The 19,471-nt window shown below is 41.7% G+C and overlaps 1 protein-coding gene across 1 annotated transcript in view; it reads left to right on the top strand.

The window, feature by feature from the left end:
* tpo (thyroid peroxidase) overlaps positions 1–19,471 on the top strand; it is a 118,878-nt gene that overhangs the window by 63,655 nt on the left and 35,752 nt on the right. Inside the window, exons 8-9 of the mRNA XM_060855113.1 lie at positions 13,045–13,254; positions 14,625–15,131. Coding sequence (XP_060711096.1) covers positions 13,045–13,254; positions 14,625–15,131 — 717 coding nt within the window. The remainder of the gene's footprint in view (positions 1–13,044; positions 13,255–14,624; positions 15,132–19,471) is intronic.

Below are 19,471 nucleotides of genomic sequence, written 5' to 3' on the forward strand. Positions count from 1 at the left end.
CAGAGAAACAGTAGGCCCCATTAGGGACCAAGGAGGCAATTCATATGTGAAGCTGCAGAATATTGGAAGGACGTTAACTGAATACTTCTGTTTGGTCTTCACTCGGAATAGGAGAACATATGAACAGAATTCAGGAAATGGGTCTGTGAAAAGCTTGCGCTTGGGGAATTGGGAGGTATTGGAGGCTCTGTCGGGCTTAAAAACAGACAAATCCCCTGGCCTGAATGAATCATATCCCAGTTTACTCTAGGAGACAAAGCAGAAAATTGCAGAGGCTCTGACATAAATTTATATTTCCTCTCTGGCCATGAGGGACCTTCAGAAGACGCATGAAAGGTGGTAGAAATGATTCAGAAAATTGAAGACTCGGGAGTCTCATGTCAATGAAAGGGAAACCATTGGGTAAAATTCTGAAGGAGAGAATTAATATCCACTTGGAAAAGCTTGGGTTAATTAAAGATAGTCAACATGGCTTTGTCAGGGGGTAGTCATGCTGACAAATTAGTGCCAAATCTTTGAAAATGTAAGCAAGTATTTAGATGAGGAAAGTTCGGTTAAAGTAGTTTATCTGAAATTTAGCAAAACTTTTGACTTGGTACAACATGGGAGACTGATCAAAGTGGTTAAAGCACATGGAATTCTGGGAACATTGGCAAAATAGATCAGAAACTGACACAAAGGGTAATGGTAGAAGACTGTTTGATTGACAGAAGCCTAGGGTCCGGCGGTGTACCGTAAGGAGCAGTACTGGGATTGTTTTTGACATACATAAATGACAGAGACGAAAATATACAGGGCATGTGAAGCAAGTTTGCAGATGACACCAAAATTGGTAGGGTGGGATTAATATTGAAAAAATTTGCAGGAAGATATAAATGGGTTGATCAGATTGGCAGAGCAGTGGCAGATGTTATTTAATGCTGACAAGTACAAGATGATGCACTTTGGAAAAAGAAACAAGATGAGGGAATATTTATTGAATGGCACCATTAGGTAACTCAGAGGAACCACAGATCTTGGCGAAGTTGGCAGAGCACTTGAATAAGATAGTTAAGAACACATATGGGATACTTGCTTTTATTAGTAATGATTCAATATGTGGATGTACCTACTAGAGGAAGTGCAAAACTCTTGGGAAATAGGCAGGGCAGGTGACTGAGGTGTCAGTGGGAGAGCACTTTGGGGCCAGCGACTATAATTCTATTAGATTTAAAGTAGTGATGGAAAAGGATAGACCAGATCTAAACGTTGAAGTTCTAAATTGGAGAAAGGCCAAATTTGACAGTACTAGGCAAAAACTTTAGAAAGCTGACTGAGGGCAATTGTTTGCAGGTAAAGGGACGGCTGGAAAATGGGAAGCCTTCAGAAATGAGATAACGAGAATCCAGAGAATGTATATTCCTGCCAGGGTGAAAGGAAAAGCTGGTAGGTATAGGGAATGCTGGATGACTAAAGAAATTGAGAGTTTGGTTAAGAAAAAGAAGGAAGCATGTGTAAGGTATAGACACGATAGATCGAGTGAATCCAAGAAGAGTATAAAGGAAGTAGGAGTATACTTAAGAGGGAAATCAGGAGGGCAAAAAGGGGACATGAGATAGCTTCGGCAAAGAGAATTAAGGAGAATCCAAAGGGTTTTTACAAATACATTAAGGACAAAAGAGTAAATAGAGAGAGAATAGGGCCCCTCAAAGATTAGCAAGGCGGCCTTTGTGTGGAGCAGCAGAAAATGGAGGCGATACTAAATGAATATTTTGCATCAGTATTTGCTGTGGAAAAGGATATGGAAGATAAAGACTGCAGGGAAATAGATGGTGATATCTTGCAAAATGTCCAGATTACAGAGGAGGAAGTGCTGGATGTCTTGAAATGGGTAAAGGTGGATAAATCCCCAGGACCTGATCAGGTGTACCCGAGAACTCTGTGGGAAGCTAGGGAAGTGATTGCTGGGCCTCTTGCTGAGATATTTGAATCATTGATAGTCACAGGTGAGGTGCCAGAAGACTGGAGGTTACCTAATGTGGTGGCACTATTTAAGAAAAGTGGTAAGGACAAGCCAGGGAACTATAGACAGGTGAGCCTGATGTTGGTGGTGGGCAAGGTGTTGGAGGGAATCCTGAGGGACAGCATGTATGTATTTGGAAAGGCAAGGACTGATTAGAGATAGTCAGCTTGGCTTTGTGCGTGGAAATCATGTCTCACAAACTTGATTGAGTTTTTTTGAAGAAGTAACAAAGAGGATTGATGAGGGCAGAGCAGTAGATGTGATCTATGTGGATTTCAGTAAGGCGTTCGACAAGGTTCCCCATGGGAGAATGATTAGCAAGGTTAGATCTCATGGAATACAGGGAGAACTAGCCATTTGGATACAGAACTGGCTCAAAGGTAGAAGACAGAGGGTGGTGGTGGAGGGTTGTTTTTCAGACTGGAAACCTGTGACCAGTGGAGTGCCACAAGGATCGGTGCTGGGTCCTCTACGTTTTGTCATTTACATAAATGATTTGGATGCGAGCATAAGAGGTACAGTTAGTAAATTTGCAATTACACCAAAATTGGAGGTGTAGTGGACAGTGAAGAGGGTTACCTCAGATCACAGCAGGATCTGGACCAGATGGGCCAATGGACTGAGAAGTGGCAGATGGAGTTTAATTCAGATATATACGAGATGCTGCATTTTAGGAAAGCAAATCTTAGCAGGACTTATACACTTAATGCTAAGGTCCTAGGGAATGTTGCTGAACAAAGAGACTTTGTAGTGCAGGTTCCTAGCTTCTTGAAAGTGGAGTCACAGGTAGATAGGAGAGTAAAGAAGGTGTTTGAAATGCTTTCCTTTATTGGTCAGAGTATTGAGTACAGGAGTTGGGAGGTCATGTTGCGGCTGTACAGGACATTGGTGAGGCCACTGTTGGAATATTGCATGCAATTCTGGTCTCCTTCCTATCGGAAAGATGTTTTGAAACATGAAAGGGTTCAGAAAAGATTTACAAGGATGTTGCCAGGGTTGGAGGATTCGAGCTATAGAGGCTGAACAGCTTGGGGCTATAGTCCCTGGAACGTCAGAGGCTGAGGGGTGACCTTATAGAGGTTTACATAATTATGAGGGGCATGGATTTTGTAAATAGACAAAGTCTTTTCTCTGGGGTGGGGGAGTCCAGAATTAGAGGGCATAGGTTTAGGGTGAGAGGGGAAAGATATAAAAGAGACCTAAGGGGCAACTTTTTCACACAGAGGATGGTACGGGTATGGAATGAGTTGCCAGAGGAAATGGTGGAGACTGGAACAATTGCAACATTTAAGAGGCATTTGGATGGGTATATGAATAGGAAGGGTATGGGGGGAGATGGGCCGGGTGCTGGCAGTTGTGACTAGATTGGGTTGGGATATCTGGTCGGCATGGACAGGTTGGACCGAAGGGTCTGTTTCCATGCTGTACATCTCTATGACATTGAGTATAATGCCATCTTCAATAAGGCAGCCTCTGAAATATTCACTTGCTTCCTCAACTGAGTGTTTCCACCATTATAGTTGACAGGGCTCTCAGCCAGGTCCAAACCAAGGATGGCATGCTGACTCAGTGGTTAGCACTGCTACCTCACAGCGCCAGGGACCTGGGTTTGATTCCTGCCTCAGGTGACTGTCTATATGGAGGTTCTCCCCATATCTGCATGGGTTTCCTCCAGGTGTTCCAATTTTCTCCCACAATCCAAAAGATGTACAGATGTCTGTGCTAAATTGCCCATAGTGTTATCTGCAATAGTCAAGGGTAAATGTAGGGAAATGACTCTGGGTGGGTTACTCTTTGGAGGGTTGGTGTGGACTTGTTGGGCTGAAGGGCCTGTTTCCACACTGTAGATGTAAATCTCCTTGTGGTTAATAATCGTTCTATTCTTCTTTTTACCTCCCATTTGGTATTTATAAGTCTTTTGCACATTTTTGGATTTCCTTATATATTAGCTGTTAAAATGTTCTCACGTAATCTCTTTGCTTTCTGATTTTTATTTTCTTTCACTTCTGTTGCAAACTTTTTATATTTAGCCAGGTTTTGCACTTGTACTATCACTCTGACATCTGCTGTGTGCAACCACTTCCTGATGAAGGGCTTTTGCCCGAAACATTGATTTTCCTGCTCCTCGGATGCTGCCTGACCTGCTGTGCTTTTCCAACGCCACGCTCTCCACTCCAGCATCTGCAGTCCTCACTTTCGCCTGTGTGCAACCCATTGTCAGCTTCATCTTACTCTGTTGGTGGATCTTCCACATTCTTGGCTTTTGTCAAGTGAGTTACGCATGTTTGTTCTGCTCTGACTTCAAGTGACTTTTCTCATGTGATCCCCTCCTCTTCACCTCTTTAATTTTGCAAGTGGATGCCTTTTTTGCAGAATCACACGACTGGAGAGGTATAAGTGCTAGGATCTTCTGGTGTTCCCACGGCTGGTGCCTTATTTAAAGCCTAGCTGCACATACCACTTCAGACTCTACCTGCAAAGAGCTGCTCTTCAAACTAGTGCTTGACTGTTATAGCAGTGGACATGGCCTAGAGGAGAGGAAAGCTGATTATACACTTCACAAACAAAGAACTGGTGGTTTTGATAAACTGTGTGCAGGAGAAGAGAGCAGTCCATTTTCCTGCGGGCTAATGTCGCAGGAGGTTAAATCACTAAACCTACCCCCAACCTGGATTACACTCTGGGCTAGTGCTGTGCCTGTGCTGAAGCAGGGCACTCAATATTATAGGAAATAGGTCAATGGTGCTCTGCACTGTAAAGTGGAAAGGCTTTCCTTCTAACTGTATCCTCAGTAATCAAACGAGACCCGAGTTCCTCTGTTCACTGACTTGATTCGAGCATATTCACAATTCCACTGATCAGTTATACAGTGTTATAGCTTTACTATACCTTACATTCCAGGGCTGTTACTTTTATCAAATCACATGATTCTGCATAACATCAGTATGTTACTCTGTCAAAATTCATTCTCCCTACATCTATACATTCTTCTTATTTCATAGAAGGTATTACTCCGTTTTTGTGAAATTTTGTAAACTTTTTGTGCCAGCTTGTCTTCTCCAGTTCTAGCAGCTCTTGTTGAACTTTCTTATATTTGTCCCCTTTGTGCCACCATCTTCTCTCTGCTACCATAGGGCCACCACTTACTTTAATTCTGCCACTGGACGCCTCTCTCACCATGGCCTGTGTTCCACCACTCTGATCATTGTTTGCATCATGTCCATTTGATGGTTCTCACCCATTTCATCCTCCCAAATGACTAACGTACATGACCCTTGTCCTTCCAACTCACTCAGTGGAGACACCACTATCTCTCCTGAAGCTGAATTACCAATAGATTCTCTTTCATCCACTTCCATCCCATTCAATGCCTTCCCTTTGACTCTATGGAGGAAAAATCAGACCAGTTCTTGGACTGATGTCTCCACAGCACCCCGAGTGTCCAGCCTCTAAACCCAGAAGAGAACCATGCAGGACTAACCCTGGCCAAGCTCCTGGCCTGGAATTGAAGGAGCATCTTGACTATCAGTGGTGATTACCCTTTCACTCCACCAAGGGTGACACCCCTTTGACTTTCACACGTGGCACATTGTTGGGAGAACATTGTGTGTGTGTGTGTGCGTGTGTGCGCAAATAATTGACATGAGTGTGACATTGACATAGTATAATGCTGCATAAACATATCCACTTCCTTGACTGTTCACTGCTCTCACTGTTAAAAAACTGCCTGCATTGGTTTCTGTAGTTTGACTGCACTCAAACTACCTTTACTTTAAATGTAGCAAATTGCTCACATTGCTTTAGTATAATTTTGACTGGCAATCTTTGACCCAATTCAACTGTCCAGATCTCTTTGCTGCACAGGAATTGGATGTCCACCAATATATTATTGTTACTCTAATTTGCTCTTTGTCCTTCTCCCAATCCAAACTTTAGGACGCAACAAACATAAAATCTTCTGACTGACACTTCATCCACTTTACCCACCTCATACTCTGAAATCGATCCACCAAAGATTTGTTCCTCATTGTCATGTTAATGGAACAGTGAGGGATCCCCTTCAGGGATTGATAAATTCTGTGTGGTAGTTCATTTAAAACAATAAAGTGCATTAGCGGTCATGAAGCAAAACATTTGATTTCTATATGTGCAGTTTACAAATTCATAACAGCCTTACTACCAGGAAGGTCACAATAATATTTACAAATAGCATATGGAGCCCTTAATAGTGAAGGCCTAGCAAGACAAGACTGGACAATTAAAAGTTTTGGTATTTTTACTGAACTTCTCATAATAATGCCGTTCCTGATTAAACAAGTTGGCACATTGTTGTCCTGCACCAATGGATATTGAAGCCCATACGGCACATTTACTTAGCAATGCAAAATATTTGTCCATGTGCCAGTGAGCAACTATCCACCTTCAGTGTTCCTGCACATAAATGAGCAACAGTTTACTGATGCAGAATAGTATAAAATGCCATCTGGTATTTTGATCTTCAGCACATGATTAATATAGGCATTGACAACAAAGAAGCTTTAATGCACCATTCCAGTTATATGAGTGAATACCGTTCCCTCATACTTATCAAGCTTAAAACTGCCTCCAGATCGATTCTATCCAGTTATGCTGGAGTATTCGTAAGTTGACCAGTTAGGTGTTGTGAAATTGAAGAGAAATTTTATTTTATTCCTTTATGGGATCATTTCTGATGTGGTACATCTGTGTAAAAAATAGTTTCAAATAAGAGAGAGGTGTCCCCAACTTCATATGCTGATGGAAGCAAGGATTTAAGATGTTAACCCCAAGAACTAATGGGTGGGACAGATGAGAATTTAAAAATAATTTAATTTTTGATTGGGATCACAATCCAGTTCCAACGTACCCATCTTATGTTAAGGTATATTTGGACACCAGCAAAAAATCTATTCAGTCAGTGGTTTAATTTTACAGCTAGGTAGTTATTGATGCAATTAACATCCTTAAGAAATTATTATAATATCTTTGTAAACTGCTTTTAACTTTGAATCAAATTTATCGCACGCTGCTCAGGTTTCCCATTGATTAGGTAACAGACCAAGAGAAAAGAGGCAAAACAGATCACTCATTAATGATAGACATTTAAACTTGTAATTGTCTCATCTGAATTTATTGTGACTGGTTCTGTTTCCTGGGGCTAATATTTGACAGTGGATTTGGCTTTTCATAAATTCAATGAGATTAGGAACAGCAGGTGAGGGAACAGATGTGTTTGACAACACAACAGGAGAGAAATACCATCACAACCAGTGATGACCTGACATTGTTGGATCAGCATGTGAACTCAATGGAGTTTCACAGGAGAGAGGTGCATAATAGGATGGTGCAGGGACGAGGAACCAAGCAGACAGAGTTTACACACAGATGCTCTGTGTCCTGAACCTCTCCAAAGTGCAGTGCTAAGCTCATTACATTAAGTAATGGCAGATATCTGCAGCCTTCAATTTGAGGTTCTGCTCCCCATTGGAAGCATTACCAGTGGCTGTGAAAATGATAATTCTCCTCAACTACTTTGTCCCAAATCTTACCTGAGTGCTCAGAGAAACAGCTCAAGATTTCCCATATAGCTGCACATCAAAACAGTAGGCAGGTAACTGATTATTTGTTTGGTCAGGATTGGGAATTATGTAAATTTCTGCCATGGTGAAATTTCCCATCCAATTAAGCAGACACTTACTTTTGACTCAATTCAGGGTGTGACACACTTGACAGTGCAAACAATACCAAGTTTACCTGGTATTTTTAGAAATGAAGGATATTTGTCTTTCAATACAGAACTGATGTCAACTCACGTAGGAGAAAGTGAGGACTGCAAATGCTGGAGATCAGAGTCGAGCATGTGGTGCTGGAAAAGCACAGCAGGTCAGGCAGCATCCGAGGCGCATATATTGCCTGACCTGCTGTGCTCTTCCAGCGCCACACACTCGACTCTGATGTCAACTCACCCAAAGAGGTTAGGCAAGTCTATGTAACTATCAGACCTGCAACACTCCGACATCCCAGAACTTTACAGCTGGCAGACTTTGGGGCTGGACAAAAGTGAGGACTGCAGATGCTGGAAGTCAGAGTCTAGATTAGAGCGGTGCTGGAAAAGCACAGCCGGTCAGGCAGCATCTGAGAAGCAGGAAAATCAATGTTTCGGGCAAAAGCCCTTCATCAGGGTGACAAAAAAAAATCTCCTCATAAAAAAAATTAGTTTAGCCCATGCTAATGGTTTCCACCTGAAATGGCCTCATAAACTGGCAAGGATTAGTTTAACTTTCAGCCCCAGATAGCAATTCTATATCACAAAGAACAAAGGATATTACAGCACAAGAACTAATCATTTAGCCCATTATCACTGTGCCAACACATGACGCCTTTATAAACTAAAACCCTTTTGCCTCTATGTACTCCGTATCCCTCTACTTCCTGCCTATTCATGTATCTGTCCACATGCCATTTAAATTATGTTGTTGTATCCCCCTCCCCCACTTCCTCTAGCAGCACATTCCAGGCACTTACCACCCTCTATGTAAAAACTTGGCTCTTGCATCTGTTTTAACTTTCCCTCTTTTACCTTAAAACTATATCCCCTAGTATTCGATATCTCCATCTTGGGAAAAATGCTCTGACTATACATTCTATCCATTTCTCTCATAAATTTGTAAGCCTCTATCAGATTGCCCTTCAACCTTCAACATTCAAGTGAAAACAAACTGAGTTTGTATAATCGCTCCTCATAGCTAATGTTCAATAAAGGCAACATCCTGGTAAAACTTTTCTGTACTCTCTCCAAAGCCTCTACATCCTTCTGGTAGTGTGGCCACCAGAACTGTACAGAATATTCTAAGTGTGCCTTTATCAAAGCTCTTTGCAGCTGCAAGGTGATTTGCCGATTTTTATACTCTATGCTCTGACCAATGAAGGCAAAGATGCCATATGCCTTCTTTACAACTCATCCACTTGTGTTGTCACTTTCAGGAACTGTGGACCAGTATGCCTAGTTCCCTCTCTATGTTTGATGCTTCTCAGAGTTCTGCTATTTACTGTTGCTATTCTGTTGCCCTCCTTAAATGAAGGAACAACATTAGCTATTTACAGTCCTCTGGGGCCCTTCCTGTGACTAAACAGGATAGAAAGGCTTTGTGCAAGATCTCAGCAATTTCCTTCTTCTCTTACCTCAATACTCTATGATAGATCCCATTAGGTCCTGGGCATTGCCGACCTTAAAGTTTTTCAATACATCCAACACCTCTTCATTTTTTTACATTGACATGACCTGGAATATCAACACACCTCTCTCTAGATTCACTATTCACCATGTCCTTCTCCTTCATGATTTCTGATGCAAAGTAATTATTAAGGACTTCAGCCACATCCTCTAGCTCCAAGCATAAATTTCCTCCTTTGTCCTTGCGTTGACCTACCTTTTACCTACCCACTTTCTCCTTATATATGCATAAAGTGCCTTGGATTTCCCTCAATCCTGGCCCTTTTTACACCTCCAACACCTTGTTTAAGCTTCTTTCTGTTTTCTTTATGTTCCTTGAGAGTTCTGTCTGTCTTCAGTTTCCTAAGCCTCTACGTTTCTCATAATTACATGTTTCCTTCTGACTAAGCTTTCAAATTCTCTTGTCATTTGAGGTTCCCAAATCTTGCCATCCTTATCCTTCACTTCAATAGGAACATTTAACTTAATCAACTAGTCTTGGAAAAATTCCCACATGTCACATATGGATTTACCCTCAAACAGTCGTACTCAATCTACAGCCCCAAGTTCCTGCCTAATGTTGTGGTAGTTAGCCTTCCCCCAATTTAGTACTTGTACTCCTCTTCTCCTTATCCATAAGTAACTTAAAACTTACAACTTATGATCACTATTCTCAAAAAGCACCCCTATCGAAATTTTGGTCACCTGGTTGTGATCATTCCCCAATATCAGGTCTAAATGGCCCCTTCCCTAGTTGGACTATTTACATGTTGCTTCAAGGAACCCACATGAATGCACCTAATGAATTGTCACCCATTGAAGTCCTTGGTGCTAAGGGAGTCCCAGTCAATATATGGGAAGTTAAAATCACTCACAACAAGAACCCTGTTGTTTTCATTTTTTTTCCATTATCTGGACACACATCTGTACCTCTATCACCTGCTAGCTTTTGGGAAGCCAGCAGTATATCCCCAACAAACCGATTTCACCTTTCCAAATCCTACGTTCCACTCATATGACCTCACTGGATGAGTCCTCCAAGTGTCTTTCGTTTATTGGTCAGAGTATTGAGTATAGGCTGTTAGGAGGTCATGTTGCAGCTGTCCAGGACATTGGTTCAGCCAATTTTGGAATATTGCATACAGTTCTGGTCTCCTTCCTATCAGAAGGATATTGTGAAACTTGAAAGAGTTCAGAAAAGATTTACAAGGATGTTGCCAGGGTTGGAGGATTTGAGCTATAGGGAGAGGCTGAACAGGCTGGGGTTGTTTTCCCTGAAGCATCGGAGGCTGAGGGGTAATGTTTTTGAAGTTTAGGATAGGATAAATAGACAAAGACCCTGGAGTGGGGAGTCCAGAACGAGAGGGCATAGGTTTATGGTGAGAGGGGAAAGATATAAAAGAGACCTAAGGGGCAACTTTTTCACACAGAGGGTGGTACTTGTATGGAATGAGCTGCCAGAGGAAGTGGTGGAGGCTATTATAATTACAACATTTAAGAGGCATTTGGATGGGTATATGAAAAAGAAGGGTTTGGAGGGATATGGGCCAGGTGCTGACAGGTAGGACTAGATTGGGTTGGGTTGGGATATCTAGTCAGCACAGTTAGACCGAAGGGTCTGTTTCTGTGCTGTATATCTCTATGACTGTAGGTCCTCCCTCAGTACTGTTGTGATATTCTCCCTAATCAGTAACACACTTTCCCTACCTTTTTTGTATCTTTATCTTGCCTGAAACATCCAAATCCTGAAACATTTAGCTGTCGATCCTTTCCCGCTCACAACCAGTTTTTTGTAACAGCTACAATGTCATAATTATCTGTAATAATTTAAGCTTTAAGCTCACCTGCCTTTCCTGTTACACACTTTATATTAACACAAACTAACTTCAGACCGTCAGTCTGTAATTTCGAGAATAAATGTCTACTAACACTCGGAATTATCAGTTGTAACCAACCAGGGCATAATTTTATTTTTGAATGACCTTTTTAGGTGCAAAATCAAAGAATTATATTCAGTAAAATAATAAACCCCACTTCCAAACTCAGACTAGCAATAGACAGCCACTGTGCCCTATATCATTGAAGCAATATTGCATAGTAGGTGAACCATAAAAACCTGATTTATGGTTTAGGAAGACTGTGTGTAAAAGGGGTTTGTCTATCCACCTCAATGATTAGATAATTAAACACTTTGCTTTGATTAGGTCTGAGCTGTGAAGAACTGGAAGAGCGTCGGTTTGATCCCTGGGCTTCAATATGTTTGCTGATTTTAATTAGAATGGGAGTAAAAGCTCTAATGTAGTCTCAATAATTCCGCATGAGATTAGAAGATTCAGGCAATATGCAAAGGTCTCTGCTGAAAAATGTGTGTCCATGTTAGATAAGCATAGCATTTATATTCGGTTGTGATAGACACTCATGTTGTCCAATTCACTTAGTTAAGAAGCCCAATGATAATCATTAAGCAGATTCATAAATGAGAGTTGACCAGGTTGAAATATAATGTGGAGGTGCCAGTGTTGGACTGGGTGGACAAGGTCAGAAGTCACATAACAGCAAGTCATAGTCCAACAGGTTTATTTGAAATCACAAGCTTCACTTCACCTGATGAAGGAGCAGTGCTCTGAAAGCTTGTGATTTCAAATAAACCTGTTGAACCATAACCTGGTGTTGTGTGACTTCTGACCTGATTGAAATATAGCAGTGAAGGCACAAGATCTTTACAAGCCAATGGAAGTTCAATGACACAAATGAATAAGAAAACTGGATAATAAAAGCTGAGCTTTCTGGACTAAGATAGGTGAGTACTTAACAATATCTCTACTACTGAACAAAAGTGTTAATCATTTTAGGGGCAGTGAACAGATGCTTCAATTCTTTAATATTCTCTGTTCAGTCCTTGCAAAGCAGAATCTCAATCAAACAATCAAACATTCAAGGAATTCTCATAATAAGAAAAGGCCAAGTTGCACTCTGTGGATTTTAATTTTGCTTTATTTGAGCAAGGGTCATTGATTTACAATTCACTTTCATATTGAGTAAGTTTTCAATATAATGCAGGAAATAGTCTCTTAAAATAAATCCTTTGTGTACAGTTTAAAATTCTATCAAACATCTTTCTTTATTAATTAAGAAGCATGATAGACTCTAGTTGCAGCAGATTTAATACTTGAAGAAGAAATGCAAGATTTGACTTCAGCCTTTTTTATATTAATATCAATCTTAGAAAATATCCATGTTTCCTTCATTCTGTCAGTGCAATGGCTAGACCTGTTGATGCATTAAAATTGATCTCCACATTCCTGCGTCCAAGTTGCACTTGTACAATTGTTTGCTCTCTTTTGACACAAAAGTAGAAATGCAACATCATTTGACTCTTCTTCATGGTCATTAACTTCTTTAGTTAACAGTAGCTTGAATGTATCCATAACTTATACATTTTTAGTTACATTCAGTCACTTTAGTTCATTGATTGGGAGAGGGGGATTGAATACGTAGGCAATAATGATAATGTCATTGGCTTAGCAATCTAGAAGCCCAAAGTTGTCATGATTTGGAGATGCCGGTGTTGGACTAGGATGTACAAAGTTAAAAATCACACAACACCAGGTTATAGTCCAACAGGGTTAACTGGAAGCACACTAGCTTTCGGAGCGCCGTCCTTCATCAGGTGATTGATGAAGGAGCAGCAGTCCGAAAGTTAATGTGGTGTTGTGTGATTTTTAACTTAGAAGCCCAAAGCAATGCTCTGGGGAGACTCACTCAAATCCCACCACTAGTTTCTGTATTAAACAAATTTGTTTTATGACAGGTCCGAGATATAACCAACAAAATTCTACGTACATCTGTTCAGACGAATATTACCGAAGACCATCTCTATTCACACATCCTAGTTGAGTGGGGTCAATACATTGACCACGATTTTGCATTCACGCCTCAGAGCATCAGTCTAGCTACCTTTGTGGGAGGAGTGGACTGTAGGAATACATGCCAGAATCTCAATCCCTGTTTTCCAATAAAGGTATTTATAGAATTTTAATTATAACTTTTAGATTATAGACAACAGTGGGAAAATACCGAAATGCCAATTTCTTTTCATCATTTTAGAGTTCAAAACAGACCTGGTCTAAGCATATCACCGGACCAAGTTCTAATGGTCTCTTTCTGCACCACATATAAACTTGAATAAAATGTGCAGAATGAAATTACTTTGTATTGTGGAATCATTTCATGTCTTCCCTCTTTCAATGAATGCTGACCTCAATGCTTCTATGCAGTTCAACTTACTGGTATAATTGGAGAGAGGAAGTAATTAATTTATATGATGATGAATGAACACTCATTAAGAAAAACCTCTGACTTATTTTCAAAGGTATTTCTAGTCGTGTTCCTCAATATGTGATTAACTTTAAGCTGTTCACTTACTTCTCTATACAAGGAAATGATTTCACCACAATTGGGAGTACTAAATGCAATTGTGGCTGGCTATTATTCAAAGGTAAGCAAAAACATGGAGAACAGTCAGTGTAGTTTCATCAAGATGATTCCAGATGCAAGAAAGTTATGTGCAAAGAATTCAGCTACTGGAATATTTTAATAATATCAGAGCTGATTCAATTGATGTGGATAACATTACAAATACTTCTTTTTACTGGAGAAAGGCTACTCTCTGTGTTGGAAATGCAGAGTCAGGCATCATCAAATGTGGCTGTCTTCACCACAATAATAGCAGCACTAATGTTTCAAACATTTGAAGCAGAGGAGCATGCAAGCAAATCGAACTCGAGTAAGACAATGTCGTTCCAGCAAAAAGCCAACCCTACCACGAAGGATAAATAACCTCATTCTCATAGACATAGAGTCATACAGCATGGTCTAAACAGTCGACATCAACCATGTTCCCAAACTAAACTAGTCCCACCTGCTTGTTCTTTGTTCGTAACCATCCAAATCTTTCCTATTCATGAACTTATCCAAATGTCTTCTAAATGTTGTAACTGCACTGTATCCATCACTTCCTCTGGCAGTTCATTCCACACACATACCACTCTCTATGTAAAAACGTTGCCTTCCTGCCCTTTGTAAATCTTTCTCCTCTCACCTTAAGAATATGGCCCCTAGTTTTGAACTCCCTCAGCCTAGGGAAAAGATACTTGTCATTCATTTATCTATGCCCTTTATTATTTTATAAATCTTGCATTGCAAAATGTTCATGATACTGTCGTAGTGCTGCTAAGAATAGGTAATTATTATAGAATATAAAAGATTTAAAAGGTGGTCATTACATATAGATGCACAGTATATGGTGCTCTAACTTTGATTTATTGACTGGAAGCCCAAAGATAGTGTTGACCATTTTAACCTTGCCGCATTTCAATGTTCATCAAACAGGTACATCAAAGTGATCCCCATTTCAAAGTTAATGAATGCATCACATTCTATCGCTCCTCACCATCATGTGGAACAGGACATCAGGAAATGCCCTTTGAGAGTCTAAACCTTCGACAACAAATCAATGCAGTAACTTCCTTTATCGATGCTTCAACTGTCTATGGGAGCACTGCAGCTCAAGCAACAAAGCTAAGGAATCATTCAAGTGAGGAGGGTCTCCTTCTCACTAATGCAAAATACAAGGATGGCAGCTACGAACTGTTGCCTTTTGTGGATCAGGTTCCATCTCCATGTCTACAAGCACCTAATGGTACTCACAGTGAAAGAGTAGAATGTTTTCTGGCTGGAGAAAGCCGAGCAAATGAAGTCCTTACTCTTGCTTCAATGCACACGTTATGGATGCGTGAACATAATCGCTTAGCAAAGGCCCTGCACAGGATGAACTCTCACTGGAATTCAGAAACTCTATACCAAGAGACACGTAAAATTATTGGCGCACTGCATCAGGTTGGTTAATTCATTATTTCTACATTTTTCAAATGTTGATGTGGAACAGTCCATGCTAAATATTGTCCCCAAGATTATGGGATGGTTAATGTAGGCTTTGGGCAAAATACAAATGAACAGGGCAGAAACTTATCAGCCATGATTGAATGGCAGAGCTTACTTAATGGGCTGAATGGTCTAATTTCTGCTCCTATGTTTTATCGTCTTAAATTGGAATGCATCTTGTGATTGTCCATCACCTTCCCATTTAGTCAGAAATGGGGTGTCAGGAGGGAGAGAGCAGAGACATTGCTGTCTGACATTAAGAAAAGACGTTGGATTGACCAGATGATGTCAAAAACCAGCATGCTATTCGATCTTGCCTCTGGTCCTGAGCAAATTGAATAGCTGTATGAAGTAGTCAGACACTATAATCCTGTAGCAGCAGTGGAGTCCACCAAATGAAGGCCATTTTAATCATAGAATCCCTACAGTGTGGAAACAGGCCCTTCAGCCCAACAAGTCCACACCAACCCTCCGAAGAGTAACCTACCAAGACCAATTCTGCCTACCTTATATTTACCCCTGACTAATGCACCTAACCTGCATGTCCCTGAACACTCTAGCAATTTAGCACAGCCAATCCACCCTAACCTGCACATCTTTGGACTGTGGGAGGAAACCAGAGCACCCGGAGGAAACCCACGCAGACATAGAGAAAATGTGCAAACTCCACACAGACAGTCGCCCAAGGCTGGAATTGAAACCAGTTCCCTGTGAGGCAGCAGTGGTAACCACTGAGCCACCGTGTCTCCTAATAACAGCGGCCGATCACAAAGGACAAGGAAAGAGGCTTTCTTATGGAAAATTCTGCCTGTTTCCCATCCTTCTCACGCCCACATCCTTCACTCCATATAGACGCCTATAAACCCGCAGGCACTCATGCTGAGTTAAAGTGATATTGGTGCAGATGCCTACTTGCGGTATTCTGATTGCCTAAGCTCAAAAATCTTAACAGAGACAAGAAAACCAGTGGAGAGCAAGAGGAATAATGGCAGTGGATTGAGAACTTATATTTTCATCCTTGTACTCTTGCTACATTGCAATATTCAAATTGGTGGGATAGAGAACATTCCATCTCCCTTCAGCTTTTTTGCATGCTCAAATTTTGGGGTGAGGTGCAGGCGCAGGTTTTGCACCTCTTGCAGTGGTAGGGGAAGGTGCCAGGTGTGGAGATGGGGTTAGTGGAGAGTGTGAACCTAACGAGGGAGTCACAGAGGAAATGGACCCTGCAGAAGGCAGATAGGAATGGGGAGGGAAATATATTTTTGGTGGTGGGGGGGTCTGATTTTAGGGTGCAGAAATGACGGAGGGAGATATGCTAGGTTTGGAGATTAGTAGGGTGGAAGGTGAAGACTGGGAGATTCTGTTCTCATTGTGGTTGGAGGAATGGAGTTCAAGGGCTGTGGTGTGGGAAATGGAGGAAACTCAATTGAGGGCATTGTTGATAACAGGGGAGAGGAAATTACAGTGCCGGACGTAGGAGGACATCTGGGATGTCCTGGAGTGGAATTGCTCATTCTGGAAGCAAAATATCACAGAATAGGAGTCCAATGTAAGTTAACTGTGAAGGGAGATTATGAATGGTAGGATATCGTCATGGACAGGATTGTCAAGAAATGAACTTATTCATTTGCTACATTACAGCAAAGAAAGTAATAGTTCAGGGTCTCTGGGATAACGTGTAGACTGCAGTGTTGTAGCATTTTGAAAGATTTTGTAGATATAAGTCTGAATTTCCATTTCCAATTCAGGAGCACAGGAGTTGGGAAAAAAAATGACCTTCTCCACAAATCTATTCAATCAGATCTTCATTCTGGGAGTGTGGGAATTAATTAGGTTCAGACCCCCCATTCCTAGGACAAGATCAGAGACCAACACAAGATCTACCATTGCAGATGAAGGCTGTGAGAAAGGCCTACCTCAGTGATCCCAAACTTGGTCCCAGGTTTAAACAAAAATAAAGCAAAAAGACCACTCACACCTCACATCCCTGTGCCAACCCAGCCCACATCATTCCCTTCAACCCATTCCAATAGCCCCTGATACTCTATCTGCCGCCTCATGACTCTTTATAACCTTCATGTAAAACTATATCTCTCTAACCTTCACCATTACTCTTTATAACCCCAGTGCAAACTCAGCATCAATTCAGTCTCCCATACACCATCATTTTTTTGCTTACACCCTCCACATCATTTCATTGACTGTTCCCCAACGAAAGACTCAGACCCATGCTGAGAAATAATAAAAATATCTAGCATACACTATTTATCACAAAGGTATGTACTCATTCATAAAAGTCCATTCACTCTAAATACATAATCCTGTATTTAATTAAAAAAAACAAACATCTAATTCAAATATTAATCCTTTAGAAAAATTATCATTTGTAGTTCCACTTCAAATACTTAACAAATATTTGAAGCTGTCAATCAAACTCTGAGCTGATTGGCAAGCTATAATAGACAGTGTTTAGTGGTAAGCTAGACTACACCTAAGGTTTACTAGACTACACCTTCTCCCACCCTGCCCCCTGTAAAAATGCCATCCCATACTCCCATTTGTGGGCGGCACAGTGGCACAGTGATTAGCACTGTTGCCTCACAGTGCCAGAGACCCGGGTTCAATGCCCGACTCAGGCGACTGACTGTGTGGAGTTTGCACGTTCTCCTCGTGTCTGCATGGGTTTCCTCCGGGTGCTCCGGTTTCCTCCCACAGTCCAAAGATGTGCGGGTCAGGTGAATTGGCCATGCTAAATTGCCCGTAGTGTTAGGTAAGGGGTAAATGTAGGAGTATGGGTGGGTTGCGCTTCAGCAGGTCGGTGTGGACTTGTTGGGCCGGAGGGCCTGTTCCCCTGGTCCTCACCTACCACCGCACCAACCTCCACATACATTGTATCATCCGTCGTCATTTCCGCCTCCTCCAAATGGGCCCCACCACCAGAGATATATTTCCCTCCCCTCCGCAATCAGCGTTCTGAAAAGACCACTCCCTCCGTGACCCCCCACCAACCCAACCTCCACTCCCGACACCTTCCCCTGGAATCACAAGAAATGCAAAACTTGCGCCCACACCTCCCCCCTTACTTCCCTCCAAATTCACCTGCACCTCCACACACATCATTTACTGCATCCGCTGCACCCAATGTGGCCTCCTCTATATTGGGGAGACAGGCTGCCTACTTGCGGAACGTTTCTGAGAACACCTCTCTGACAACCGGACCAACCAACCCAACCACCCTGTGGCTCAACACTTCAACTCCCCCTCCCACTCCACCAAGGACATGCAGGTCCTTGGACTCCTCCATCGCCAGACCATAGCAACACAATGGCTGGAGGAAGAGCACCTCATCTTCCGCCTAGGAACCCTCCAACCTCAAGGGATGAACCTACATTTCTCCAGTTTGCTCATTTCCCCTCCCCCCACCTTGTCTCAGTCGAATCCCTTGAACTCAGCACCGCCCTCCTAACCTGCAATCTTCTTCCTGACCTCTCCGCCCCCACCCCCACTCCGGCCTATCACCCTCACCTTGACCTCCTTCCACCTATCGCATTTCCAACGCCTCTCCCCCAAATCCCTCCTCCCTATCTTTAATCTTAGCCTGCTGGACACACTTTCCTCATTCCTGAAGAAGAGCTCATGCCCGAAATGTCGATTCTCCTGTTCCTTGGATGCTGCCTGACCTGCTGTGCTTTTCCAGCAACACATTTTCAGCTCTGATCTCCAGCATCTGCAGTCCTCACTTTCTCCTAGGTGTTTAGTGGTAATGTCACTAGACTTGTAGCCTGGAAACCCAGGCTGATGTTCTAGGAACACAAGTTCAAATTCAACCATAGCAAGTGGTGAAATTTGAATTCAATTTTTTTCAAAATCTGATATTTAAAAAGCTAGATTAATAATAGTTGTGTGACCGCTGTTGATTGTTGGAAAGAACAATCCAGTTCATTAATATCCTTTGGGAAGGAAATATGCCATTATTACCTGGTCTGGCCGACATGTGATGCCAGACCCGCAGCAACATGATTGACTATTAACTACGTTGTTGGCACTTGGGGATGGGCATTAAATTCTGGTCGAACCAATGATGACCTCATCCCATATATAAATTTAAAAGAAGGTTGTGGAATTGGTCATGTAGCACAAATCACAGCCCTCAGATTTATGTTAACAAAGTGAAATAGTGAGCAGTTTTGTTGTGAACTGCAGCTTGTTTGTTTAAAGTTAAAGAACAGGCAAGTTAAATGCCTTGACAGCTTCAACACTCCATTGAGTTTATGAACTTTATATGCATACTCACG

This window comes from Hemiscyllium ocellatum, chromosome 3, assembly GCF_020745735.1.
Source record: "Hemiscyllium ocellatum isolate sHemOce1 chromosome 3, sHemOce1.pat.X.cur, whole genome shotgun sequence".
Taxonomy (NCBI): Eukaryota; Metazoa; Chordata; class Chondrichthyes; order Orectolobiformes; family Hemiscylliidae; genus Hemiscyllium; species Hemiscyllium ocellatum.